General features: G+C 38.3%; 1 protein-coding gene across 1 annotated transcript in view; it reads left to right on the top strand.

The window, feature by feature from the left end:
- The first annotated feature begins 633 nt into the window (after positions 1-633).
- The window catches only part of ASHH1 (SET domain group 26), a 50,779-nt gene continuing 25,849 nt past the window's right edge, over positions 634-25,563 (top strand). The window contains exons 1-7 of the mRNA XM_088974793.1: positions 634-765; positions 1,952-2,008; positions 4,789-4,857; positions 8,920-9,076; positions 22,208-22,294; positions 22,602-22,686; positions 23,196-23,289. Of these exons, the coding sequence (XP_088830919.1) occupies positions 4,799-4,857; positions 8,920-9,076; positions 22,208-22,294; positions 22,602-22,686; positions 23,196-23,289 (482 nt within the window). The 5' untranslated portion in view covers positions 634-765; positions 1,952-2,008; positions 4,789-4,798. The remainder of the gene's footprint in view (positions 766-1,951; positions 2,009-4,788; positions 4,858-8,919; positions 9,077-22,207; positions 22,295-22,601; positions 22,687-23,195; positions 23,290-25,563) is intronic.

Below are 25,563 nucleotides of genomic sequence, written 5' to 3'. Positions count from 1 at the left end.
GTTTCAATATAGTAGATCCTCTAAATCTACCATATTGCATCGGTCTTACTTGCAAATATGAGAAGTTGTGGGCGGGTACTAAATTGATAGTTTTTGGGAGTTCAAGTATTGCAATAACAAGTCTTAAAATTTGGATACTAAAGTGAGATTAACCTCGGTACTAATGTAAAATTTACCCTTTATTTAAAAATAGCTAATACACCTATATTATTATAATTGAATATTTGCCTTAGTTATAAAAATTAAATTCGATTTTATAATGTCAACTTATGTTTTCACTTTTAGTTACGCACATGCCGTTTAACTTACTACTCTTAATTCTTGCGGCTTATAAAAGTTAAATCCAAATACTATATATCAAATATGTTTAGTCTTATACTAGTAAAATTAATACAGATTTATTTAATAATAATAAAATTATTTAGTAATAATTATTTTTAATTCAAATTAAAAATTATAAAAAAATATTATACAAATTTTTCTAACGCTAGATAACCAAGAATAATGTTTGGGTTGGACTTCGACCGGCCGGTTCGGCCCAATTAAAAATGTCATAAGGCTCTTTCCTTATTTCGCTTAAGAAAGCCCGGCCCCATTTGTTTATTTTGTTTAGCCCGTAATAAATGTAATATTGCATAATTGTATCGTTGGGTTCGACTCCACTATTCCGAGGAGCCCTAAGTACTGTGAGGCGGTCCATCAGCCATGCGTGGCGAGGGAAAGTTTGCCGGAGTTCCACAACGTCACCGGAGAAAGGATTTTCAGGTACGGCGTCGTCGTCTTCGTCTTCGTCTTCTTGATCGAAATGGGGGCTCTGCCCCTACTACTCTTCTCTCTATTTTCTTTCATTCTTTCTTTTCCACCTTTTTTTTTTTTTTTCCCTTTTTCTTCTTCCTTCTTTCTAGGAACAGGGTGATGAGTGCACTCTTGTAGAATTACAAAAAGAAATAGAGCATTTTGAGCTTCCTAGGAGCAATGCCCTAGTATTTTCGAACGTTCTATGCTCTTCAACGGCATAGTTTATAAGGAGTGGTGAATCTAAAAAGTCCAAGACTTTCTTATCTAATTGCAATTCTACGGCCAACTAACTATTACAATTCACTACCCAAAATAATTCAAAAAAAGCAATTAGTAAAAGGAAATTGAAAATTCTTATATAACTTAACCTTTGCAACTTGTGGACTGTAAATTCTGGGTTATTCAAAGGAATCTCCATGATTGACATGCAGAGAAATGTTATCAATTGCCTTTACTCCTCCAATAAAAGTCTGTCCATCCTTCAGGGTCCTTTCCCATGCCAGGAAGGCGTTTTGAAATTAATTTTTGACGGCAGTTCTAGGGAACTCTGGTGATGCAGGAATTGGAGGTGTGATCAAGGGGAGGGATGGGAATATTTGCTGGGATTTTAGTGGCCCAATAGAGACAGGTGACTCTTAGGCGTTGTCGGCTTTCACCATGCTAGAGACTTGGGGTTCTTGAGCATAATCATTGATGGCGATTCAGAAAACACAATCAAATGGTTAGGAGGGAGGGATGGAGGCCCCTGGAGGCTGGCTCATTACATGACTGAAGCGAGAGACATTCCCCTGATGTACTTCTTCTCATTATCTAATTTTATTTTAATGCATTCTCTGTTACCTTTTATCTAAAAAAGAACTTGAAAATTGATACGTACCACATGGTTCTTTTATTTTCTTCTTTTTTTTTTTTCCCTACTTTCTTTCTTGAGCAAAAAAGGGGCTCATTTGTTTATTTTCTTGACCAACTAACTAGCTAACATAGATAATTTTGATACACTAAAATTCGCTACCCAAAGTAATTAAAAAAAACTAGTGAAAGGAAATCGAAAATTGACACACATACCTTTATTTTCTTATTTTTTCCTTACTCATTCTCCAGCGAAAAGGGGCTCCTGTACTAAAATGTTTCTTTCCTTTTCCTGCTTTTGTAGGTTTGGAGCAGACTCTCCGCTATTGGATTTTGTCTCTAATTCTGATTTGGCTCTGTGGTGAGATTTTCTTGTTCCTTTTTTGTTTCTCTTAATTTTTTTATGCAAGCATGTGCTAATAGAAGGACTACTGATTGCAGTCATGTAATTTATTTATAATATCCACAGTTATCTTATTTCTAATGTAGTTGATTTATCTGGTTCTGGTTCTAAGAGGTGGCGAGTTTTTCTTTTCTTTTTTATTTTACCTTTATTTTTGATCAGTTGGTGATAAGTTTGTACTGAACAAAATAGAAAATAAAGAGAAGCTTAGGAATCCAGTGATAATTTAGAACTTAATGTTGATTCCTTTTTTTTTAATGAACCAATACCACATAGGTGGTTCGTATGCAGACATGTTGTACTTTGATTTGTGATCTTAATAACACTGGTTTGCATTAGTTGAATTATATTGTTTCAGCATTTAGATAAGCTCATGTACACTATTCATGTATTTTTGTGTGTGTGTGTGTTTTTTTTTTTAAATTTCTTTTTAATAATTTATTGCCTCGCCTCAATGAGGCTAGTGTATTTTTCTCACTTCACAGCTTAAGGCTCTTTTTTTTGGGGTTTGTTGCCTCAAAGGGGAAAAAAAACAAAATGCTCTTAACTACATTGTTTTAGTTGTAACCAGAAGATTTTAGTGGCAAAATATTGGTTAAAATCTACTTTCATTGTAAACAATTTCATGAAGTCCTCCTAGAGACCGGAAGCCGGTCCATGTAGCAAGGGTAAGGATTTACTGAATCGAGTTGAGCTCGTAGAGACTGTTGTAGATTTTATTCATGTAATCTTTGCCCTCACCTGTATAGGTTGGGTATGAAGAATAGTTCCATTGTAGAGACTTTTGAGTTTGATCAAGGTAGAGCAGTTTGGTGTCCAAAATTTAGGAGGTCTCTTTTTTATTGGGAAATTCAAGAGTTGTGGACCTCCTGGCAAAGCTGCAGTCAGCGGAACCTCAGGTGGAAAGGAAAGATTTAAGATGGTGGAAAGAATATGGAATGGCTTATTTTCACTCAAATGTTTATACAAGTCTTTGTCAAGGTCAATTGAAGAAAATTCAGGTTCTAAAGGCATCTGGTGAAATCCTGCCCCCCCAAGGGTGGAAGCTTTTGCTTAACTAGTGGTGTTGGATTTGGATAGCATATTGACATTAAATCATCTTTAAGGCAGAGGTTTTCACTTAGCGAGCGGATGCTATCTTTATGAGAATGCTGAGGAGAATGTCATCATTTGTTTGCTGAGTGCCTCTTCTCAAAATTCATTTAGGTAGTCTCCCAACTTGGTGGAAGAGATATTCTCCAAATGGCCAAAGGTATCAGGAAATGTCAAGGCAAAGATCACCTGGTAGTCTCCCAACTTGATGTTTTCTGGGAACTATGGAAAGAAAGAAATAGAATAATTATGAGAAGGTTTGACCAAGGGAACATATAGCTCTTCTATTCAGCAAAAGAATTATGGTTTGGATCCTCATTCTCCCAGAGTTCGAAGGAATCATAAAGGGAGACCTTGGTTCTGGATTTTGGAACACTTTGCAGCTGGCCCAATTGTTTCTCCTTTGTTTGATTATGTTTTTCTCCTTTTTTCTTAAAGTTTCTCTCTTTTGCTTCACTCTTCTTTATGTCTTCACTTTCTAGTGATATCTCATCACTATCAGATGTACTTCTTTCTTCTATAAATAAATTTTCTTTTTTTTACCACCACAAAAAATTCATGTTTTGCTTTTTACCCTTTTCACTTGACAACTATGCTTTTGTATTTTTCTTATGTCACATTTTGGTAAAGGGGGTCAAATATCTGGTTGAGGCTAATGCTGGAGTGTATTATTTTTGGTGATTTCTTATCTCCACGGTTCACAATTTTAATATTGTTGGACATTTCACCATACGGAGATGGGGATATTCAGGGATATTTTTCTAGTTTTGTTAAAGAAATTTTCTAAAAACGTATAATTAGAAGAAGTATAATTGCACTTTTTAGGCTCAAAAAACCATAGCAAACAACTATACAAATCAAATAGAGAAGATTAGGAGACTTAAATCTCTCTCTTTCTCTCTCTCTCTCTCACAACCATTTAGTCTTTTATCTATCTCCTCTTTGTTATGTATGCCATTTACTTTCCATTTTGACTTTTGTCCTTTTTGTTACTATACATTTTGTTTAGATTGAGAATCCACTTTTGTAGTTGTGCGCCTTCTTTTTCTTTTGTGGTAAGTGAATCATATCATACTGTAAATCAAATATTCAATCATTGAATCCCCATATGCTATTTTAGGAAAATATTTAAAAAAAAAGTATGATGATTTTAATGAAATATCAGAAAGTTTCTGATAATATTCTAAAATTTTAAACCTTAAAAGTATAGTCTATTAATAACATCTGAAATGTTGCCAACATATTAACAATATGTTGGAGATATTAGAACAAAAGGTTCCTGTATGATTTCATATTGCCCTTAGCAAAATGGGGAGATATTGCTAACCATGCTTGTTACCTCCATGATGTAATAAGTTTTTTACTAAATAATAACTTTCTTTATGAAGTTTGTGTTTTCAATAAATATTACATTACCTTTTCCAAAAAAAAAAAAAGGAGAGGGAATTTTCCTCCACTAATTGGTGCTGGATGGGGCATATGGCACTACATGGTAGTGTAGCAGTTTATCTGTGTTTGAGTAAATTCTAATATGATGTTAAAACAGTTCCTTTTTTTGTGAGATTACTACATTTTCTTTTCCTTGTATTAATTAAGTTGGTTGCTACTAACAAAGGAAATGCTTTTTTTTTTTTTTTTTTTTCTAGGATCAACAAAATGGAAGGGCCACCGCCACCTTACAAAAATATTCAACAAAATGATTTTTCATATCGAAAGTGAGATGCTTTTTTCTCATCCTTTTGTTTTATTTTGTATTTTCTTGTGTAGCATTATAGAATTGAGTGCACTAAATGCTTTCTTTTCTTCAAGATGGTTGATGTATTTTAATAATGTGCTTCTTTTAAATAACTCTTAAAGGATTATAAGATTTGAGAAGGAATGATATTAGAATAGAGTGACTTTGTGATGAGAACCTGCCCACAACAGGAGTCTTCTTCAAGGGAGACTCTGCCTCCTGAAATCAAAGAATTAGAGAGAGAGAGGGAGAGTTGAAATAGGGCTGTTCATATTATTATTCTTATTAATAGCTCCATACTTTGCACTTTTATCTTTTTGGATAAATCTCTTGATTGTGGATGGTGACTTGTCTTCTTTTACTTGTAACCAATGTTCTGAAAGTCATAATCATATCATAAATAGTAGAGAATATAGAAGTAGAACCGAATCAAGTCATGAATTGTGTCATAAATCATGAGATTTGTCTCAACGGTGGAACATGCCATATATTTGGAAAAAAGAGTTCAACAAAGAGGATGTATGGGAAGCTATCAAAGAAATGGAAGGGGATAAAGCTCCAGACCTGGATGGATTCACCACGACATTTTTTAAACGTTGCTGGGGGTTTCTAGAGGGACATGTTGTGTGTTGGAGGAGTTTCATAACACAACAGCATTGGAAAGGAACTTAAATTCAACTTTTATCACTATTGTAGCCTGGAAAAAAGGTGCTGAAGAACTGAGTGATTATAGGATAGTCAGCCTTATTGGCAGCATCTACAAGATTATTGCCAAGATTCTAGCGAAAAAGTCTCAAGCTGGTGATGGAGAGCATAACCTCAGAAAGTCAAGGTGCATTTGTGAAGGGAAGTCTCATGGTGGGTGGGGTTCTGGTTGCTAATGAGATGATAGATTCTAGACTGAGAAGTGGCAGAGTCGGCATGCTATGCAAAGTGGATTTTGAGCAAGCTTATGATCATGTTAATTGGCAATTTCTGGACTAAATATTGAGAAGAATGAATTTTGGCTCCAAATGGAAGAACTAGATGGTGTGCTCCAACACTCCAACGTTTTCAGTCTTGGTGAATGGAGTGTCTTTTGGGCGGTTTAGGACCTCAAGGGGATCCTCTATCTCTATTTCTATTCATATATGTAACAGAGGCTCTTAATAGAATTATAAAAAGGGCCACCTTAGGGGGATTTGTAGAAGGTTTTAAGTGGGCGATGAGAGGGTAGAGGTATCTTTGTTGCAATTTGCTGATGATACATTATTTTTCTGATGCCTCTGGATTGCAGGACATCAATGGTTTGTAACCTTCCTTTTAGCATCAGCCACAAGAAAAAAGATTACCTTGGATGGGATTTTTAGCTTCCAAATCCAAAACCAAGGCACCTGTGGATATTGGATTAGCACAACATGGAGTAGGAAAGATTAAGCTTTTAAAATTCTAACAGCATGAGATGATGCAAACATGTGGAAACGACAACAGGTTAGCAAGGGTGTAGATTGAAACGAAACAAGTAGAAGAGTTAAGCGATAGCATGAAGATCTTGAATACTTACCTTATTGGTAGGTTTGTTGGGTGTGATGTAAAGAAGGAAGGAGTTGAAGCCTGGGTGAAGTCGGAATGGGAGGAAGAAAGCTTTGTAGGTGTCAGAAATTTGGTGGGGGTTTGTTCCTGTTTATGTTTCAGAGCAGGGAAGATGTAGAGTGGGTGGTGGATTGAAAAAAGGAAAAAACAAGAGAGATTGATCTGAAATTATGCTGGTGGTTCCCAGTGGCGGGGGTGATTCATGATGGAAGGAGGAGAAGGGCAGTGTGGATAGGTGTGGTGGGAATTCCATTACATGCCTGGGGTCAGATGACTTTCAAAATGATCAGAGGCAGGCTTGGAAAAATCCTAAGCATTGGAAGGAATGGAAATTAGGAGAAGATTGATTTTGCAAGACTATTGGTGGAAATCAAAGACCTGGAAAAAATTCCAAGTTCTATGGAGTTGTTATTTGCAGGGGAAACTTACGATTTGCGTATGTTTGTAGAAGGAGAAGATCTGACACTCTGGAGGGCGAAGAAGTTTTCTACCTTGACTGAGTTTGGCTTGATATCTAGTTGGCAAAGATAGCAAGATGGCCTGAGACCTCCTGTGGTGAGATCCTTGTTGGGAAGATGAAAGGTCGTCCTGAGGTTGAAGACAATGGAACTGAAAGGATGGGGGGAAGAGGTAAATTTGATTTTAGGGGATGGAATTATTTTATTTAATGAAGGTCACATGGATGACCTGGCAAAGGAGAGAGGAAAAGTTAAAGAGTTGGGCGGTTACTCAATGGAAGAATGCTTTAGTTCCTTTCCAGATACCAAAGGGATTAATAGGCCAAGTGGGGCCCACGCTAATTAAGAAAAAGTGGGGTGCCTCCAATTTTCTAAATCAAGTAGATGAAATTAGAGGTTCTGGTAGAAAAAGCCTGGAGCCTTTGTTCTCATTTGGTTTTAAGAGGTAAGAAAAAAGAGAAAACATTTTTTTTGGTGAACTGTTGGGCGTTAGACAGTTTTTGATTGGTATTGTTGGAGGTTGGATGTTGGTATTTATTCGTTTTTCATACTTTGATGAAGGAAAATTGTCTTGCTGATTCTGTAGCTGATGGTGCATATAAGCACACTTGCTTGGTGTTTATATATTTAGAAGGTAAACTATTATGTTTATGTTTAGAAGCTATAGCATGATTTGACAGTGGCATATGCACAATAGCTCTGTATAATGGGGATGTAGAATAAGATTATAATCATGTGTAATGTGTACTAAGCATGATTTGGTTTATCATCATAATAATAACAATATTGATCACAAACAAATGTGTTAGGCAAAGACTCTCAATATGACCTCTTTACTAGTGGTTGGGGATTCAAGTGGTATAGTGGATTGGTTCAAAGAAAACAGAAGGGGTTCATGGCAATATATGAATACCTTTGAGGAGATAAGGGCTCTAACAAGAGAGATGGAAGTTGAATATAGATGGACACCAGATCAACAGACACTATGTCTGATGTGCTATCCAAACAGGGCATAAATCATAGTTTTCAAGGCGCCAAGGCGAGGCTGGGTGTCTGGGGGGCGCCTTGTCGCCTAGTCGCCTAGGCGTTGCCTAGGTGATGGATTTTTTTATATAGAAAACATAGATCCTAGGGTAGTTCCCTAGGTACCATAGCCATATTTCCTTAATAATTATTCATTATTTTCATAAGAAAAGTATAGAGTTCATGTTAAAGTATAGAAAATCAACATATTCGTGAGAAGAAAAAAAAGAAGGAAAAGAAAATTAAAAAAATATAGGGGCTGAACCCTTATTTTTGTTATAGGAAAAGAATAAAAGAAAAAGTAGTAGTAGTGTAGTAGTGTAGTACTTTAGTAGTAGTAGAAAATGTGTTGATTAGACAAAATTTTAAGTTCTTCTTTACTTATTGGTTCAGGTTTTAAAGCCTTTGAGAGTTCAATACAGCATTTAGCAATGTTTGTATTGATTAAATCCTAACAAATAAGAAAATAATAAAAACAAATTAGTATATAAACACAAAAAATGAATATTTTAGTTTAATAGTGACTATTTTATAATTATAATGTAAAAAAGTAAAGAATAAAAAAATATTTTACAATGCATAGTACAAAACTGCTTGGCGATTAGGCGAGGCGAGCCTCAAAAGGCGCCTTGTCGCCTAGGTGTTGCCTTGACAACTATGGCATAAATACTAAATAGGTGTCAGCTCTGTTTTGGAAGAGTTGGGTCTTGAATTGTAATTGTTGGGTTAGGTCGCAGTAGCCACTCACATTGGGATTGCTTGACAGATTGTACATAATCCATTATTAATTTATTTTTCACAATCAAAAAAGTTATTTGCTAACTATCAAAAAAATATCAATAATAATTACAATAACAACATTGCCAATGACCAATAGCAGGAGTTTATTATTAGAAGATGAACAACATCAATAACCAGTAGCATGAGTTAATTATTAGACTTCTTGTCATGCGGTGTTTTTAGTCTGTTATTGTTTTGCTGTTTCTTAGGCACAAGAAGCAGAAAGAGGAGGATATTGCTATCTGCAATTGTAAATATGAAGCTAATGATCCTGACAGTGCATGTGGAGAGAGGTGTTTGAATGTATTAACCAGCACAGAATGTACACCTGGCTACTGTCCCTGTGGTGATTATTGCAAGAATCAGGTCTACAGGATATCTCCATTCACCTGTTCTGTTTTCCTTTTTGATCCAATATATCACTGACAGAAAATATTAAGAGCATCTGTAGGAATGATTCAGAAAATTGCAAATATTTAGTGCAAGTAGATTTTTGACATATATATTGGTGTTCCTCAATCTTTTTGTATTTGTTAGGGCTGTGATTGTCAATGCCAGATTCTTTCCTGTAACTTGTCCTTTTTATTACTTTCATTTTTTCTTGTTATTAGAGGGCCAAGTGGAGAGGTTAATAACTTCTTTGTCCATCTTTCTTCTCGTCTTCAGTCATTTTTCTCTCTCCATTCTCTCTTTCTTTTTACCTTCAAAGGTTGAGCTTTCTATTTCTTTGATAGTTTTGTTTCTACTATTACTCCTTGTACAATAATAAATATTATACAGGTATAGGTTCCATATTTTTCATTTTATTTGGGAAAGGTTGGGTTATGGTAACAGTTTACAAAGCCTTGCACAACAAGGTACTGGACAAGGCAAGCATTTTTTCTTGTACAACCCAAATCCCTCTTTGACTAATTCATTCAAAAAGATAACTGAAATAAAAAAAGGAGCTATAAGGTATTCTCTTGAATAACTCGTGTGCTGCCGCCCATGGGTATATCCTTCCCCAGCTACCTTTTAAAACCATATCATTGTATTGAACTTGTCTCCAGAAAGCCTCCTATTGCTCTTTATCCAAATTGACCACAATACGTCTGCTGGAACTACCATAAAACCTTTCCTTTCCTCGACAAACCACGCATATTCCAACTCCATAGCAATGCTAACTGGTTTCTTGGGAAACAGAAACTTTTACTCCAAACACCCTCAAAAATTTCATTCATATCTCTCATGCAAAACTGCAGTGCATGAAAATATGCTCCACCCCCTCAGAGTTTTCACCACACATCACACATCTGCTAGGTTCCACCAAAATGGCGACCCACATAAAGAAACTTTGAGCGGAGCGAGCTGCTGATACCCAGACCCTGTTTTCAGGAAAATTTGCCTTCTCCTCATCACACAATCCATTATAAAAGGATTTGACTGTGAAAATTCCATATTTCTCCCCCATCCAAATTCTTTTATCTCTTCTTGTACTGTCCACCCTGACTGTACTTAAGTTTTGCATCAGTTCTTCCCACTGCTCAATTTCCCAATCATTTATTTCCTTCTAAAACTGGGGTGCCAAACTCCTACCCCCTCCCTTCTGTGAGAACACTTCCAAGATCAAATATTCCTCATTGAGAGTGTTAGTGGTGTTAGTGAAGGGGTATTTCGGTCTTTGTACTTGTTGAGAAGGTTGATGTGTACTGTTATGCTAGTTTGAGTGTTTCTTACTTAAAGAAGGGCACTTAAGTCTTTTCCATTTAGTTAATAATATAATAACAGGTCTGACCGAATCTAGGGAGAAGTATCTTTCTCTAATTCGAACCAGCCCTTTCTCTCCTTCCTCATCTTTCTCTCTTCTTCTTTCTTCTCCTACTTTACTTACTTTACTTTACAGTCAACGAACAAGACAGAATTCTAGGGCAGGTCAAACTTTAACATGGTATCAGAGCGAGGTTCAACAAATCAGACTTGCTAAATTCTGTCTTTTGCGCATTCGAATTAGGGTTTCTCTTGGGTTTCTCAGCTGTGAGTTGGAGACTGGGAAAAGGGCTGAAAAGGAGTGATCGCCCTCTTCCCTAGGAGGTTCCTATTGCCTCCGATTGTGTCGTTGGTGATTGGTTGCTGTGGTTTCTAAACCCTAGTTAGGGCTGGTACGTGTGGTGCAGTGGTGTCTCAGCCCTTCGTGTGGTTGGCCTTCAGGCAATGAGGTAAAATTTTTTTATTATCTGTTATGGAATACATGAGAGGTGTAGTACAGTTCGCATGATGAGTTTTCAGATTGCTTTATGCTAGGGTTTATTCTGGTTTGTGTGTGAACCGAAGGGCAATAGTGTCTACTTAATGGTGAAACTCCCTATAACTTTGGATTAGGGTTTGTGGTGTTACAAGTGTGGTTTTCAGCATTTGATATCGCTGAAATCAGTGTGTAGACTTCGGTGAGTAGGGGTTGTGGTGTTGCAGTTTTCAACACTTAATACTGCTGAAATCAGTGTGCAGATTTCGGTGAGTAGGGTTTGTGGTGTTGCAGTTCTCAGCATTTATTACTGTTGAAATCAGTGTACAGATTTTGGTTAAGTGTCTGTGTGTAGTGTGCAGTGTGTAGTGCTCATAATTCAGTGATTAGGGTTTGTGGTGTTGCAGTTCTCAGCATTTATTACTGTTGAAATCAGTGTACAGCTTTTGGTTAAGTGTCTGTGTGTAGTGTGCAGTGTGTAGTGCTCATAATTCAGTGCTCAGAATTCAGTGATAAGGAGTTCGGCAATGGCAGATAACAGTGATAGTAAACATAGTGTCATGATCTCTACTGACTACCTGAATGTCCAAATGACCTCCATTAAACTGAATGGAGAGAATTATGTTCCTTGGGCCAAGTCTGTAGAGGTTTTTCTGAAGGCAAAGAAGAAAGTGAAGCATATAAGAGAGGAGTGCTAATTCTCAAGAGTATGAAGACTGGGAACAGGAAGATGCACAGATCATTACATGGTTGTGGAACAATATGGAACCCAAAATCAGTGTGAACTTCATGTTTCTTGACACAACCAAAGAGGTGTGGGATCATGCTAAGAAACTGTATTTAGGTCAGGATAATACCACTAGGGTATATCAACTGTATCAGGAATACTTCAATCTGCAACAGGGAAGTCAGAGCCTTGAGGAGTACTATGCCAGTGTGAGGAATATCCGTAATGAGTTAAATGTCTATCATCCTCTCACTTCTGATGTCAAAGTTCAACAGCAACAGCGAGAGCAGCTTGATGTGACACGGTTTCTGGTGGGGTTGAAGTCTGAGTATGAACCAGTACGAGCTCAGATACTAGGGGGATATGCTCTTCCATCTTTAGAGGAGGTGTTTGCCCATCTTCGGAGGGCTTCCATTGGATCTATGGATTCTAATGTCGTCGATCAATCAGCATTTGTTGTGTTGAGAGGTCGAGGTGGCAGAAGTGGGGCTCGAGGAGCCCAGCCTGGCAGAAGTGGTAGTGGTGGATCTACACATACCTGTGGTGGTGGTCGTACTGGAGGCAGAGATTCAGGGGGAGCTCGTGGTAGAGGATGTGGCTCGGGTCCACGGAAGTGTACTCATTGTGGATTGGATGAACATACCATTAACTACTGCTACGACTTACATGGTCCTCCCTCAACGTGGGCCAACCATGCCATGACTAGTGACACCAGTTTCAGCTCTAGACAGGAGAACCGGTCAGTTGACCCGTTGCCTTCTACTCCCTCAGATGGCCCAGGCAAGGAGATGGTGAGTGTTCATCGGGATGAGTATGAGAGGTTTGTTCAATCCAAGTCGCAGTAGAACACAACTTCCTTTGCACACTCAGGTATGGCTTGTTTGGCATCCACACCCAACCCCCGGATTATTGATTATGGAGCCTCCGATCACATGACGGAAACTCCAGGTGTGTTTTCATCTCTCACTCATTGCTCAACATCACAATCTGTTACCCTTGCTAATGGCTCCACATCATCTATTTGTGGTGTTGGTAATGTTGACCTAGACCCTGTATCCCTATCCTCTGTTTTATATGTACCTAAGTTTCCATTTAATCTTATGTCTGTTAGTAAGCTGACCAAGTCCCTTAAGTGCTCCATCACATTTTACCCTTCTATGCGTGTTTTTCAGGATCTCAAGACAGGGATGAAGATTGGTGGAGGGCATGAAGCCGGTGGACTGTATTATCTTGATGGTGGTGGACGAACGTCGATGGCCCTTCAGTCATCCATTTCTCCTCTCCAGTGGCATTGTAGATTTGGTCACCCTTCGTTGAAAGTGTTGCAGTCCTTAGTCCCTGCATTGAGTCAACTTTCTGTTTTAGATTGTGAGTCGTGTCAATTTGGGAAACACCATCGTGTTCCCTTTCGTTCTAGGGTTGATAATCGTGTGCCGAGTCTTTTTTCTTTAATTCATTCAGATGTTTGGGGTCCTTATAAAGTGATGTCATATAATGGATACCGATATTTTGTTATTTTTGTTGATGACTATTCAAGAATGACATGGCTCTATTTAATGAAAGAAGTGAATTATTTGCCATCTTCCAGAAATTTCATGCTGAGATCTGCAATCAGTTTGGCGTTTACATCAAAATTTTCCGTTCTGATAATGGACGTGAATACTCGTCTTCATCTTTTCAAGAATACTTGGACCAACATGGCATTATACACCAAACTTCATGTACTTACACTCCACAACAAAATGGGGTGGCTGAGAGAAAGAACCGTCATCTTGTAGAAACGACACGCTCCCTCATGCACCACATGAATGTTCCCAAAACCTTTTGGAGCGTTGCAATGCTCACCTCTTGTTTCTTAATTAATCGGATACGTCTATCCTTGATGGTCGTTCTCCTTTTAGTGTCTTATTCCCCAACATGTCTCCGTTTTCACTTCCTCGGGTATTTGGGTGTGTCTGCTTCGTTCATAATCTGGGTCCCGGGACTGACAAGTTAGATGCACGTTCCCTGAAATGTATCTTCCTTGGCTATTCCCGAACTCAGAAAGGGTACAAGTGTTATCATCCCGGTTTTCGTCGTTCCTTGGTATGTGCTGATGTTACATTCTTCGAGTCTACTCCGTTCTTCGTCGGGTCCGGTGCTGTTGCTTCCTCCTCATCACCACCTCCTCTTCCTCTTCCCGTGGCTGATCCACCTCCTCTGGTTCCAGTCATGCCTACGTCCTTGCCTCCGGTGCCACCGTCGGTTGACCGTCCACCCATCTGTCACGTGTATACACATCGCCCGCGTGTACCGGCTGCAGCTCCTCCAGCTTCATCACCGTCGACAGATCCAGCTCCGGCTCCGACACCAGCCTCCGACCTAGATCTCCCTATTGCCTTCCGGAAAGGTAAACGTACTTGCACCCTTCACCCTATTTCCAATTTTGTTTCACTTACCCACCTCTCCGCCTCCCATCGCCACTTCATCTCTTTGTTATCCTTCGTGGTTGTTCCTAAGGATGTCTAGGAAGCCCTTACCTCTCCAGAGTGGTGCCGTGCTATGGAAGAAGAGCTCTCTGCTTTGCATCATAATCACACTTGGGATCTCACTGCTCTTCCTCCTGGGAAGTAGGCTGTCGGTTGTAAGTGGGTGTATAGTGTTAAGTACTTGCCAGATGGTCGTGTTGAGCGCCTGAAGGCGCGGCTGGTTGCCAAAGGGTACTCCCAAACCTATGGCATTAACTACACAAAGACATTCTCCCCGGTTGCTAAGATAGGGTCAGTTCGTGTCGTCATCTCTCTTGCAGCTATGTATGATTGGCCTCTCCATCAGCTAGATATCAAAAATGCCTTTTTGCATGGTGATTTGCTCGAGGAGGTCTACATGGAGCAACCACTAGGGTTTGTTGCTCAGGGGGAGGATGGTAAGGTATGCAGACTTAAGAAGGCTATTTATGGACTTAAACAGTCCCCTCGAGCATGGTTTGGTAGGTTCAGTGAGGTGGTCAAGAAGTTTGGTATGAAACAGTGCCAAGTTGATCACTCTGTCTTCAGTTTTGACTTTTCAGCAGGCAAAATAATATTGGTGGTGTATGTGGATGATATCGTTGTGACTGGGAATGACAAAATGGGCATTGACAGATTGAAGGCATTCCTACAGGAACACTTTCAGACAAAGGACCTTGGCAAGTTGAAATACTTTTTGGGCATAGAGGTAGCAAGATCTAAGCATGGCATTAATTTGTTTCAGAGGAAATATGTGCTCGATTTATTGGAAGAAACGGGGTTGTTGGGTACTAAACCGGCTGAGACACCTATGGAAACAAATACGAGGCTGAGCAGTGATATAGGTGAAGTATTTGAAGACCCTGGCAAATATCGATGGCTTGTAGGCAAACTAAACTATCTAACCATTACTCGGCCAGATATTTCATTTGCGGTTAGTGTGGTGAGTCAGTTCATGCAGAAACCTTTGGTCCCACATAAGGATTGTGAGGTATCTGAAAGGAGCTCCTAGTCGTGGTTTGCTGTACAGGAGTGGTGGAAAACTGGCAGTAGAAGGATACACCGATGCTGATTGAGCAGGTTCTATGTCTGGCAGACGATCCACCACAGGCTATTGCACCTTTCTGGGGGGTAACCTGGTAACGTGGAAAAGTAAGAAGCAAACAATTGTGGCAAGAAGCAATGCAGAAGCAGAATATAGGGCCATGGCACATACTGCTTGTGAATTAGTGTGGTTGAGGAACCTTCTACAGGAGATAGGATACGACATCAGTATTCCAATGAAGCTCTATTGTGACAATCAGGCAACAGTTCATATCTCTTCCAATCTAGTGTTTCATGAAAGAACCAAGCACATCGAAGTTGACTGTCATTTTGTGAGAGAGAAGGTGTTGAATGGGGTGATAGAAACTGCATATGTTAGTACGGGAAATTAGTGGGCGGACTTGTTTACAAAAGGTTTGAGTCGGGGGAGAGTGGACTACATATGTAACAAGCTGTGATTATATGATATATACTCACCAGCTTGAGGGGGAGTGTTAGTGGTGTTAGTGAAGGGGTATTTCGGTCTTTGTACTTGTTGAGAAGGTTGATGTGTACTGTTATGTTAGTTTGAGTTCTTCTTACTTAAAGAGGGGCGCTTAAGTCTTTTCCATTTAGTTAATAATATAATAACAAGTCTGGCCGAATCTAGGGAGAAGTATCTTTCTCTAATTCGAACCAGCCCTTTCTCTCTTTCCTCATCTTTCTCTCTTCTTCTTTCTTCTCCTACTTTACTTACTTTACTTTACAGTCAACGAACAAGACAGAATTCTAGGGCAGGTCAAACTTTAACAGAGAGCAATTTTGAATAATGTTGGGAATCTCTCCTTGAGAGGGCAACTTCCACACCACACCTCTTGCCAAAAGTTAATTCTTAACCTATCTCCAACTTCCATCTTAATCCCTTGCTGATTTCTGTATACCTCTCCACACTACACATCCAGAAGGTAGATTGGATTCGCTTGTCTTCCAGCTTGAGTTTCTTGTCCCTACTTCATTATTATTCTTTCCACTGATTTGTGGGTTCAACATTCGATCTCCAATACCATTTATCTCAGTGGGCCAGATTGGATTTTTTGATTTTTCTTATCCCTAAACCCCCTTCCTTTCTTAGCCTACGAACTTTACTCCATTTCACTAAATGAAACTTGAACTCTTCTTTCCATCCCTATGACAAAAATCTCATTTTCTTTTCCAAGATCTTGGCAACATTAGCTGGGATGGGGAAAAGAGACAATAAATAACACTATTTAAAAAACTTGATTGGACCGTTCGGTTGGACCGGTTGAATCATAACCCAGGGCCTTGGCCAGTTTGGTCATATGTTGAGAACCATAATTCATGAATAACTGGTTAAATTGGGTTGACCATTCGATTTAACTGGAAAACTGGTAAACCTGTCCTGGTTTTATAGAACTGCCCGATCACCAAATTAGTGGGAGTTTCAAAATGTTAATGGCAAGACCTGAACCCACAATACACTCTTGATTAGTGTTAACTTTCCACCCTTTGACAAATATCTTGGCTTCTAGGAGGCTAACTTCCTCTCAACTCTTTCCACCACCAGTTCCCAAATGTTCTTAGATATGCATCTATCTCCAAGTGGCATTCCTAGATACTTAGTTGGCAATTTCCCAATTTTGCATCCCACTAGATCCACCAAAAGGTCTATCAAGTCCATACCGATTGCCATTATTTCACTTTTATGCATATTAACTTTAGGTCCAGGGCACTTCAAATCAGATAATGATCATTCTAGTTATGTCCATCTGTTCTTAGCATGGCTTTAAAAATGTCATTGGCCTGGGTAGTCAGACCTTCGAATTGGGAACCAGTCATAGTTCAGGTCTGGTTATTAGGGGTGGCAATATCTCACCCAACCTACCGAACCCATCTAGTATCTAACCCATCCAACCTGCCCATTTACTTGGCGGGTTGGAAATGGGTTATCACCCATTGGGTTGGGTCGGGTTGGGTTGTGGATAACCATTGGGTTAACCACTATAGATACAAGTATGAATTCCTTAGCTATTTTTTTTATTTTCATTATTTAAGTGAAATAATTTATAATTAATGCATTGATTTTCTATTAATTATTGACTAAAATTAGTTTTGCCTCGAATCAACACACTTCATTGAAATCGACATAAATCCAAATCAACCCGACCTGAGTCTCGACCAGCCCAGATCAAATATGAACAGACTTGATCTCCTTGATTTGATCCGTTTGGGTCAGTTAGGTTAGTTCGAACCTAGTTTGATTTGAATTTAAATCGGGCCAATCGGTTTGGCCTGACCCAGATCCATGCCAGCATGGTCTGACTGACCCGGATCAACTTGGTATGCTCGTTAACCCGGTTTGGACCACCTGGTTCGCCTTGGCCAAAGTGACTCGAACCAACTCAATTTTGGACTGGCTTGGTATGCTTGCCTTGACCTACTTTGGATTGATCGGCTCAGTCCCAAATCCATGCACAACCTGATACGAACCGGTTTGAGTCAATCGGTTATTTGACTAAACCAGCCCAGTCTAGTATGACTGGACTGATCTGAATCCAAACAGTTCAAACACTTTTGATGTGATTAGCTCGAAGACAATCTAGTTAGATCTTAGATAGTTCAAGTTGGTTTGACCAATTTGAACCTAAGTGGTTTGGTCAAGCCCGAAACCCGAACATAGTCAAATGGCTTCAGATGATTAATTGCCTTTTATTCTCCTTGTAAAAATAATATGCATGTAATGTGATTTGAACCTTCACCACTTGTGTAAATAACAACTACTATTACCACCAAGCTATGACCAACTTGTTTGTCAAAAGGGAGTTAGTTTTTAGTTTTAAGTACATAAATATAAGATTAATGGGTTGGGCGGGTTGGATTGGGTCAAGGCAGGTTTGGGTTGAATCCAACCCATTTAATTTTATATAACTAGGTCATTAATGAGTTGGCGAATTAGATGGGTTGGGTTGAAGCTCAACCCAAACCAAACCAAGCCCAACCCAACCCACCCAATTGCCACTGCTACCGGTTATGCCCCAAACTGTTATTTTCTGAAAAAACATTTAAAAAGTTAGAAAACAGTTGAGCTGGATGATTGAACCATTGAGCTGTTCAACCCAGTAGACCAGTTCATGGGCCGGGCTTCGGGCCTGACTTACACTATGTCGGACTTGGGCTTTGGGCCAGGCCTCATTCAAAAATTGGCAAAATCCAAGCCCAAGCCCGACCCATGAACAGGTCTACCAGTTAGTGGCTTGTGGGTCACATTTAAATTTAAAAGAAAAATAAAAAAAAATATAAAGGGGGCAGTTTAATCCGTTTTTTCCCTAGGGTTTACCAGTTTACCAAGTCTGAGAGAAAGACTCATGCTAGCTTGATGGGGATCAACTTAAGGTATATCAGAAGAGAACCAAAGCTGCTCCTATCCTTATTTGGCATCATTATGATGATGTGGAACCCATATGGGAGCTGGGTTAGCACTGGATCAACTTGGGAAGACCCTAGAGTCTTCAATCCACCTTAAGATGCTTTGTGTGGTTGAGTTTGCTGCTGGACAGGACTTATTTGACTTGTATTTCTGGACAGCAAGGGTATTTTTGTAAATTTTTCATGTTTGGGGACAAGTCAGTCTAGTAATTCCCTTTGTTTGGCTTTATGTTTGTAATTGTTTGGGCAGGTTTAGTCTAATCTAGCTTCTTTTTTGTAAGTGGCTTGTTGTGCAAGCTAACTTGGGGGGCAAGTTTCTTCCTTTGGAAGCTTCTTTCTTATTAAACTTGTAAGGCTCATTTTTTTTTGAAGATAAATAAAAAGATAAACTTTATTAAGGAAAAAGATTAAAGAGGATACATCAGGGTGACAAGTGATAACTGATAAGACATCACCCATCAACGAACAGATCCGCACTTACATCTCCCCTTAGGCATAAGGTGATCAACGCTTCAAACAAACATAACATCCTGAAAAACAGTTTTTGTGATATTTGATTTAGGTTTTTGGTAGTAGTAACTTGTAAGGCTCATTTGAAGAACAATTTTTGGTTAATGAAAAAAGAAAGTTCTCTAAATAATTTGGTGTGATTGCCTTAGGTTTTCATCTTATTTCCATCTCCTCTTCTTTCTCTGTTAGTTCTTTGTTTGTGCTACACATCTAGACCTAAGTTGGTTGCAAGATTAGTGCTGAATCACAAAGAACCTGCATCACAGCTGCTGACAACTGCCATTTGTAGTGAAGGAGACCATCAACCCCCGGCCTATGGCAATTAGCAAAGGAGACAACCCCCTCTATCTCATGTTAGCCATTGGCAACCACCATTTACAGCGGCGACCATGAGTTTGTGCTTGTAGCAGTGACCAACTCGGTAGAGAGACCCATGGCTTGTAATAGCAATCCAAATCCTCTTTCTCTTAATTTCTTGCACCAGTGGCTGCCATTTGCAGTGGTGACCTATGGCTTGAACTTGGGAGCAATGACCAACTCTCTCATCTCTTATTCTCTTGCACTGACGACCACCATTTGCACTGGCAACCATCATTTGTTCACATGATTGCAAGTTAGGGTCTACACTTTTTGTTATCGCCTTCTATGATTGGTTGAAATCTCTATTATTTTGCTGTGAAATCCCATGTTTTTCCCTTGATTTAGAGCATTTTAGATGTTTTCTTTCCTGTTTTTAATCAAAGAGCAATTAAATTCATTTATGAGAACTGTCTCGCTTCGATACTGAATGAATGCTCTGTAAATGTTTCCATATATTTGATTATTTGTAGGCATTATATATTTTTGTTATCATATTTGTGATGTCATGGGTTGAAGCATTCGACCTAGATGATTGAACTGGTGAACCGGAAACAGGAGACCATAGTGGTTCCATTTCTGGGTCAGTTTTTATAAACTTGTTTTTTTGGGAGGCATTTGCAAAGCAAAGTCTTATCATTTGCATACTGCAACAAAGCTACTTCAATCTCCTCTCCCACCTTGAAGCCCTCTAGTAAGCCTCCTTCCACTGCTTTGTTCACCATAGTGCTAAGGGCTTCTATTAAGCGAATGAAAAGCAAAGGCGAAAGGGATCACCCTGTCTTAATCCCCTAGAATTGTGCAACCTTCCTTTTGGACTACCATTTATTAAAATTGAAAAACTTTCTGTAGATATACAAACCTTTATCCAGTTCCTCTACCTCCTACCAAAGTTGTAGCTCCCCCTCTCTTTTATTTCTTTATTTTTTGATACATCATTAAGTAAACAGATTTGGGGGTTTTCATTCTCTCTTTCTCTATCCGTTTTCTGTTACATGGTCTTCAACCTTTTCTGTCAACAGTTTATTTTCCTTGTTAGTGTTGGAGAAAAAGGTGTGTTCGTTCCTTGTCAACTTCAAGTAGAGGAAGGGTAGAAGCACAAATGTATTTTGATAGGAGCACCAACAAATTTTGATTAACTCGTGGAAAGGAATATGGAATTTGGTTTTCCTTCTTTCACTTTTGATTGGGCTTTTATCCTTGGACAGAAGATTTCCTTTGAGAGATTCGAATTTGTCTCTCTCCCCTTTTCAAATATTACTATGGAGTACAAAACAAGTGATCTCTCCCCATCCTTTGTTTTGCTAGAGATTCAGCCATAGCATTAGCTGATCTTTGTACCCAACTGATTTTGTTAGCTGCCTGAACCTCTTCATTTCATTCCTATAGGTCCAGTTGACTTTCTCCTTTTCCATGGCCAGCTTATGATGACTTTAGAGTCTCCTTCTATAATTACTTCTTACAATTTTAACCTCCTGGTATGATCCCTCCATGGTGGCTAACCTTCTCAGCTCTTCATAAGTCCACCACTCTAATAGGACTGAAAAAAGAGTGCAAAAATATTTCCTTTGTCATTTTAAAGACACCTCCCACAGTCCCACTCCTGAAGGCTTTGGATTCCACCATGCTATTCCCATCAAAATTGAGTTTTATGAATCCATATTTTTTGTTGATGTCCAACTCTAATGTTGCACTATCCTTTTCATGGACATTCCTGCCATTTCCCTCCGTTTCCTCATTACTTAATCTGTAGAAAAGGTCAGAAGGTTTCTAGAGACCACCCAATGAGCCACCCTGATAGTGATACATTCAATAACTGCTTCCTTACTTCTCTCTTGCTCTTTACATGTTCAATATTGTTTCAAATAATTAGAGATACAAACAAACAATTAAAGCTTTATAATGGCTTTGTGGTTGACTAGATTGACTAGTTTGTTAATCGACCAGTGGGCCTAGTTGATGCTCAGTCATCCTGAGCAATTACATCATCAGTATCAACTGGCTATTTAATGATGCAGTTGGTTGGGCCCTCAACTGAAATAGTCAATCAACTAGTAGATGATTGGTTGATGCTTTGATAACACACTGATTGGTAACAGTAACTTTAAGGGACCCTATTACAAAAGTATCTCAAAAAAAGCCAAAATATATTATCAGCTACAGTTAGTTACTAAATCCACTTCTTATCAACTTCTTTCCTGCTCATATCTTTGAAGACTTTGTGGACCAAAGGTCCAGTGCCCAATCCACAATAATTGAACTAATATCTTTGCATTTTCTATGGTTTGATCTTGAGTTATTGTTATTCTGGAAAAATCTCTATTCCTTCCATTTTCCCATAAAGTGGAAAAGGAGGTCTAGGACCTTTATTTCTAAAAGTCAAAGATGGGCATAAATTTGAGAGCTGAAGATAAGAGTTGATGCTGGAAGTATCCAGTTCATCCAAAAAAATGAAAGGGGTAAAACCAAATCTTTTTTTGAGACCTTTCAATGAACAACAGGATTGTATGCATCCTTTCTACTATGTCACACAAATTTGAAGTGTCCTACCTTATTTGTGTTGTGCTTCTTATGTGTCTTATAGTGGAAACTTTTTACAGCATGGGGAACACTAGCATGTTTATTGTGGTTATGTATGTAGGTAGATGGTTCCTTTGAAAGTTTGAAACTATTGTTGCATTTTTTTTTGTCTTAATTCTATTTTGAGAATTAGATGTTTCCGTTGGCAGAGATTCCAGAAATGTGAGTATGCTAAATCAAAGTTGTTCAAAACTGAAGGACGTGGATGGGGTCTTCTTGCTGATGAGAATATTAAGGTAGTTAATTACAGAATCTAGAATTATGCAATTATTAGATGTATCTGTAAGTTGTATGCCCAAACTCTCACCCTTTTTCTAGTGTGACATTTAAAATTGTAATAATTGTTTTGGACATTGATGCCTAATGCTTATTTCATTTCATATAATCATACTTAATCAATCTGTTCTGAGTATGCACTTTGATAGAATCTCTATGTTTGGAACTTACAGTCTTGAACGCAGCTTCATGTACTGTCATCTGTTGCTTGTTTGAAAGTACTTGAGTTGAACTGTTATTCACCAGTAAGCATTTTTTCCTTACCAGGCTGGGCAATTTATAATTGAATATTGTGGCGAAGTAATCTCATGGAAAGAAGCAAGGCGGAGGTCCCAAACATATGAAAATCGAGGTAATAATTGGATTATCATGTAAACCTGAGATGGTTTGCTAGTTGGGTCATTTAGAGAGGAATTCTAAACATTTGTCTAATTACCAGGAATAATTGACATGGCAACGTGGTTAGGGTCTAAAGGGTTCCAACATATTCCCTTCACTTCCTTCTAATTATGGGACAAATTTAAGATTAAAAGCCCTTACTATGCTTCCAAGATAAATTCTTCTCTATTTCACTGATTTAAATTAAAAAAATATAATTTGTGGTTTATATCACTAGGGAAAAACCACAGTACAAGGTGCCATTTGGGGCTGATGAGGACTGGGGGGTGAACACCTTCCCAGTCTAGCGGTGTCCTTTATTTCATATGATTTAGATTAGCAACATTATTGATTCATGTAGCAGATCAGACTTCCTTTCTTCCATGCATGTGTGCATTTTATACATATATATGTATGCATTTATATGTATATCCATGCCCATTGTAAAAATTATTAATACTTTCCACAAATGACTTTCTTCAGGTGTGAAAGATGCATTTATCATATCCCTCAATGCCCATGAATCAATTGATGCTACTAAAAAGGGAAGCCTTGCTAGGTTCATAAACCATTCATGGTAAGTTCTCAAGAAAGTGGTGTAGGTGTGCAGCTTCTGGAGTGGGGGGCATGGAGGTCAATTGTTTGAACATTGCTAGGAAGTTTGGTGCTTTGATTATAATGTTATTGGGGTTGGGGCTGGCAAGGAAGTTGTTTGTTAGGGGCTTCACATGGGTCATAGTTGGGCTTTGGAGGCCTTTTGTTTTGTTCTTTTCTGGAAGGATAGTTCTAGATTTTTGGGCCACTTCTGGGTGTTCATTGGGACTGGTTTAATTTTATAGTTAGAATTTTCTGAGAGCATTTAGGTCTCCTTTTCTTCTCCTTTTTTTTTTCTCTTATTGGTCTTCTATACTTGTTTGGACTGTATTTTTAATATTACTTTTCTCATTAAGTGATAAAAATATCTATGGTTGCTATTTTAGATAGAGAATTAACTTTTGGAAGTAGTTTTTTTTTTCTTTTTTTTTTGAAGTTTAATGGTATGCAGAAATTAGGATGTGCAACTTTATTTTGATACTCTAGTAGTAGTAGATGATGAAGAAATAAATTGTTTGAATCTTTTAGAGGCTTGCCCATTTGGCACCTTCAAAATGAGAAAGAGGTTTTGGAGTAGGTACTGGCAGAGTAGCAATTCTCAAAATCAATTCAAACTATGTCCTTGGTTGGAGGTTTATTCTTTTTATTTTTCAATGTAGAGATGAAGCAATTCTGTTTTAGAATTGAAATCTCAGATGAAGTGTGATCCAAAAGTCTGTTTGGATCAGTGGTATCCAGTGGTGGGCTGTTTGAGAGATCAGTGGTATCCAAAAGTCTGTTTGCACATCTCATTATGCATGGCTATTCATATATTTGCTCCAATAGGTGGTGCTTATGGTTGCTTTATAAAGTGGTTAAGAGGAAAGTTACATGGTCGGAATTGCAATCAGCTAGTATTGAAGGTGCTCGTGTAGAACTATCTAAAAAAGCCTTAAATGTAATTATCATCTCCTCTTGTGAATTGCGGAATAAGAAGGTTGTTATTAGTGATTGTTTGGAAGATGATGCCAATTGGATGGTTGAAGATGATGAGATGGAAAGAAAGGGTGTTATGGGAATTTTCAGCAGAGAAAGGATGGTTGTGGCAGTGGAAGGCACAAATGAAGTTAATTCTTATTTTTTATGGCGTTTTTCAGTGATACGTCTTGTAGGTTTGTCCTTTTATGATCACTGTACCAATATGTTGCTGAAGTTAAAGCAATCTATGATGCTCTGTGATATTGTCATCAACTTGGGCACAATAGTCTCATGATCGAAGTAATCTTCTCACTGTTTCAAGATTCTCAATAATGATTGTGGACCACCTTAAGGCCTTATTGGCTGGCTTGACAAGATTTGTGAAGTCATTGTTGAGTGTTAGTTTCCTTTAATCATACTCTTTGAGATATGGTTTAAAATGTCCATAAATTTCCTAATCTTTCCACAACATATTTCCATTTCCATGGGTAGTGACGCTAAATTTTGCTGGAGCTGATATCTTCCCCAGTGAACACTTCCAGCACTATGTGGAGTATAAGAGATAGTATTGTAAGATAAGTTGGTGACAATATTTTAGATATGTGGAGTAACAATGTTATGGCTCGCCTAATATACATGATTACCACTTTGAGCCAGTTTGATATTCATTACAAAAATGAAGTTAATTATTAGTTTTTTTTTGTGTAATAGATTATTTGGTTGAGCTGTTAGAGTCATTGCATTTTCTATGAGTTTAAATTTTGCTTGAACTCATTCTATTATGTAGTTTTGAATCTTAAGGTTTATAGAACAGTTTCACAATGTATTATTTTGTCTATAACCTTAGTTTATTAGCTTTGTTTAATGATTTTGAACAATATAATAATTTAAAAAGGTGTGTCTATGCTTCATTTATCATTTCATAAAATATCAGTATATATTTTAAATTTCGAACAACATGTTTCCACCATGTCTATAATTTTTACAATATTTCCGACATGTTTCCTATATTTGGATGACCAACATTTTAAACCTTGTTGAGAAGGTAATCTGGTTTCAGATGTGTTTGCCAGCTTGACTTGCAACATTTGATCTTCTGCATGCTTTCATGCAGTTTCGGATGTTCCTTGTCACCTCTGACATCTTGTTTTTGAGGATCAGCTTCAAATTCCTCTCATTAGGAGGAACTAGTCCAATTCTTTTTTAGGCTCCTAGATGCTTTATTTTTTAGTCTATGAGTTGGTGGCTTGGTGTATAGTATCTCTTGATGGGTAAGGCTTTTGGATCCCTCTCTCCTAGT

The sequence above is a fragment of the Nelumbo lutea genome, chromosome 3 (genome assembly GCF_056320005.1).
Source record: "Nelumbo lutea isolate HS-2025 chromosome 3, American lotus-T2T, whole genome shotgun sequence".
NCBI classification, from domain to species: Eukaryota; Viridiplantae; Streptophyta; class Magnoliopsida; order Proteales; family Nelumbonaceae; genus Nelumbo; species Nelumbo lutea.
This window is presented reverse-complemented; position numbering and strand designations above follow the sequence as displayed.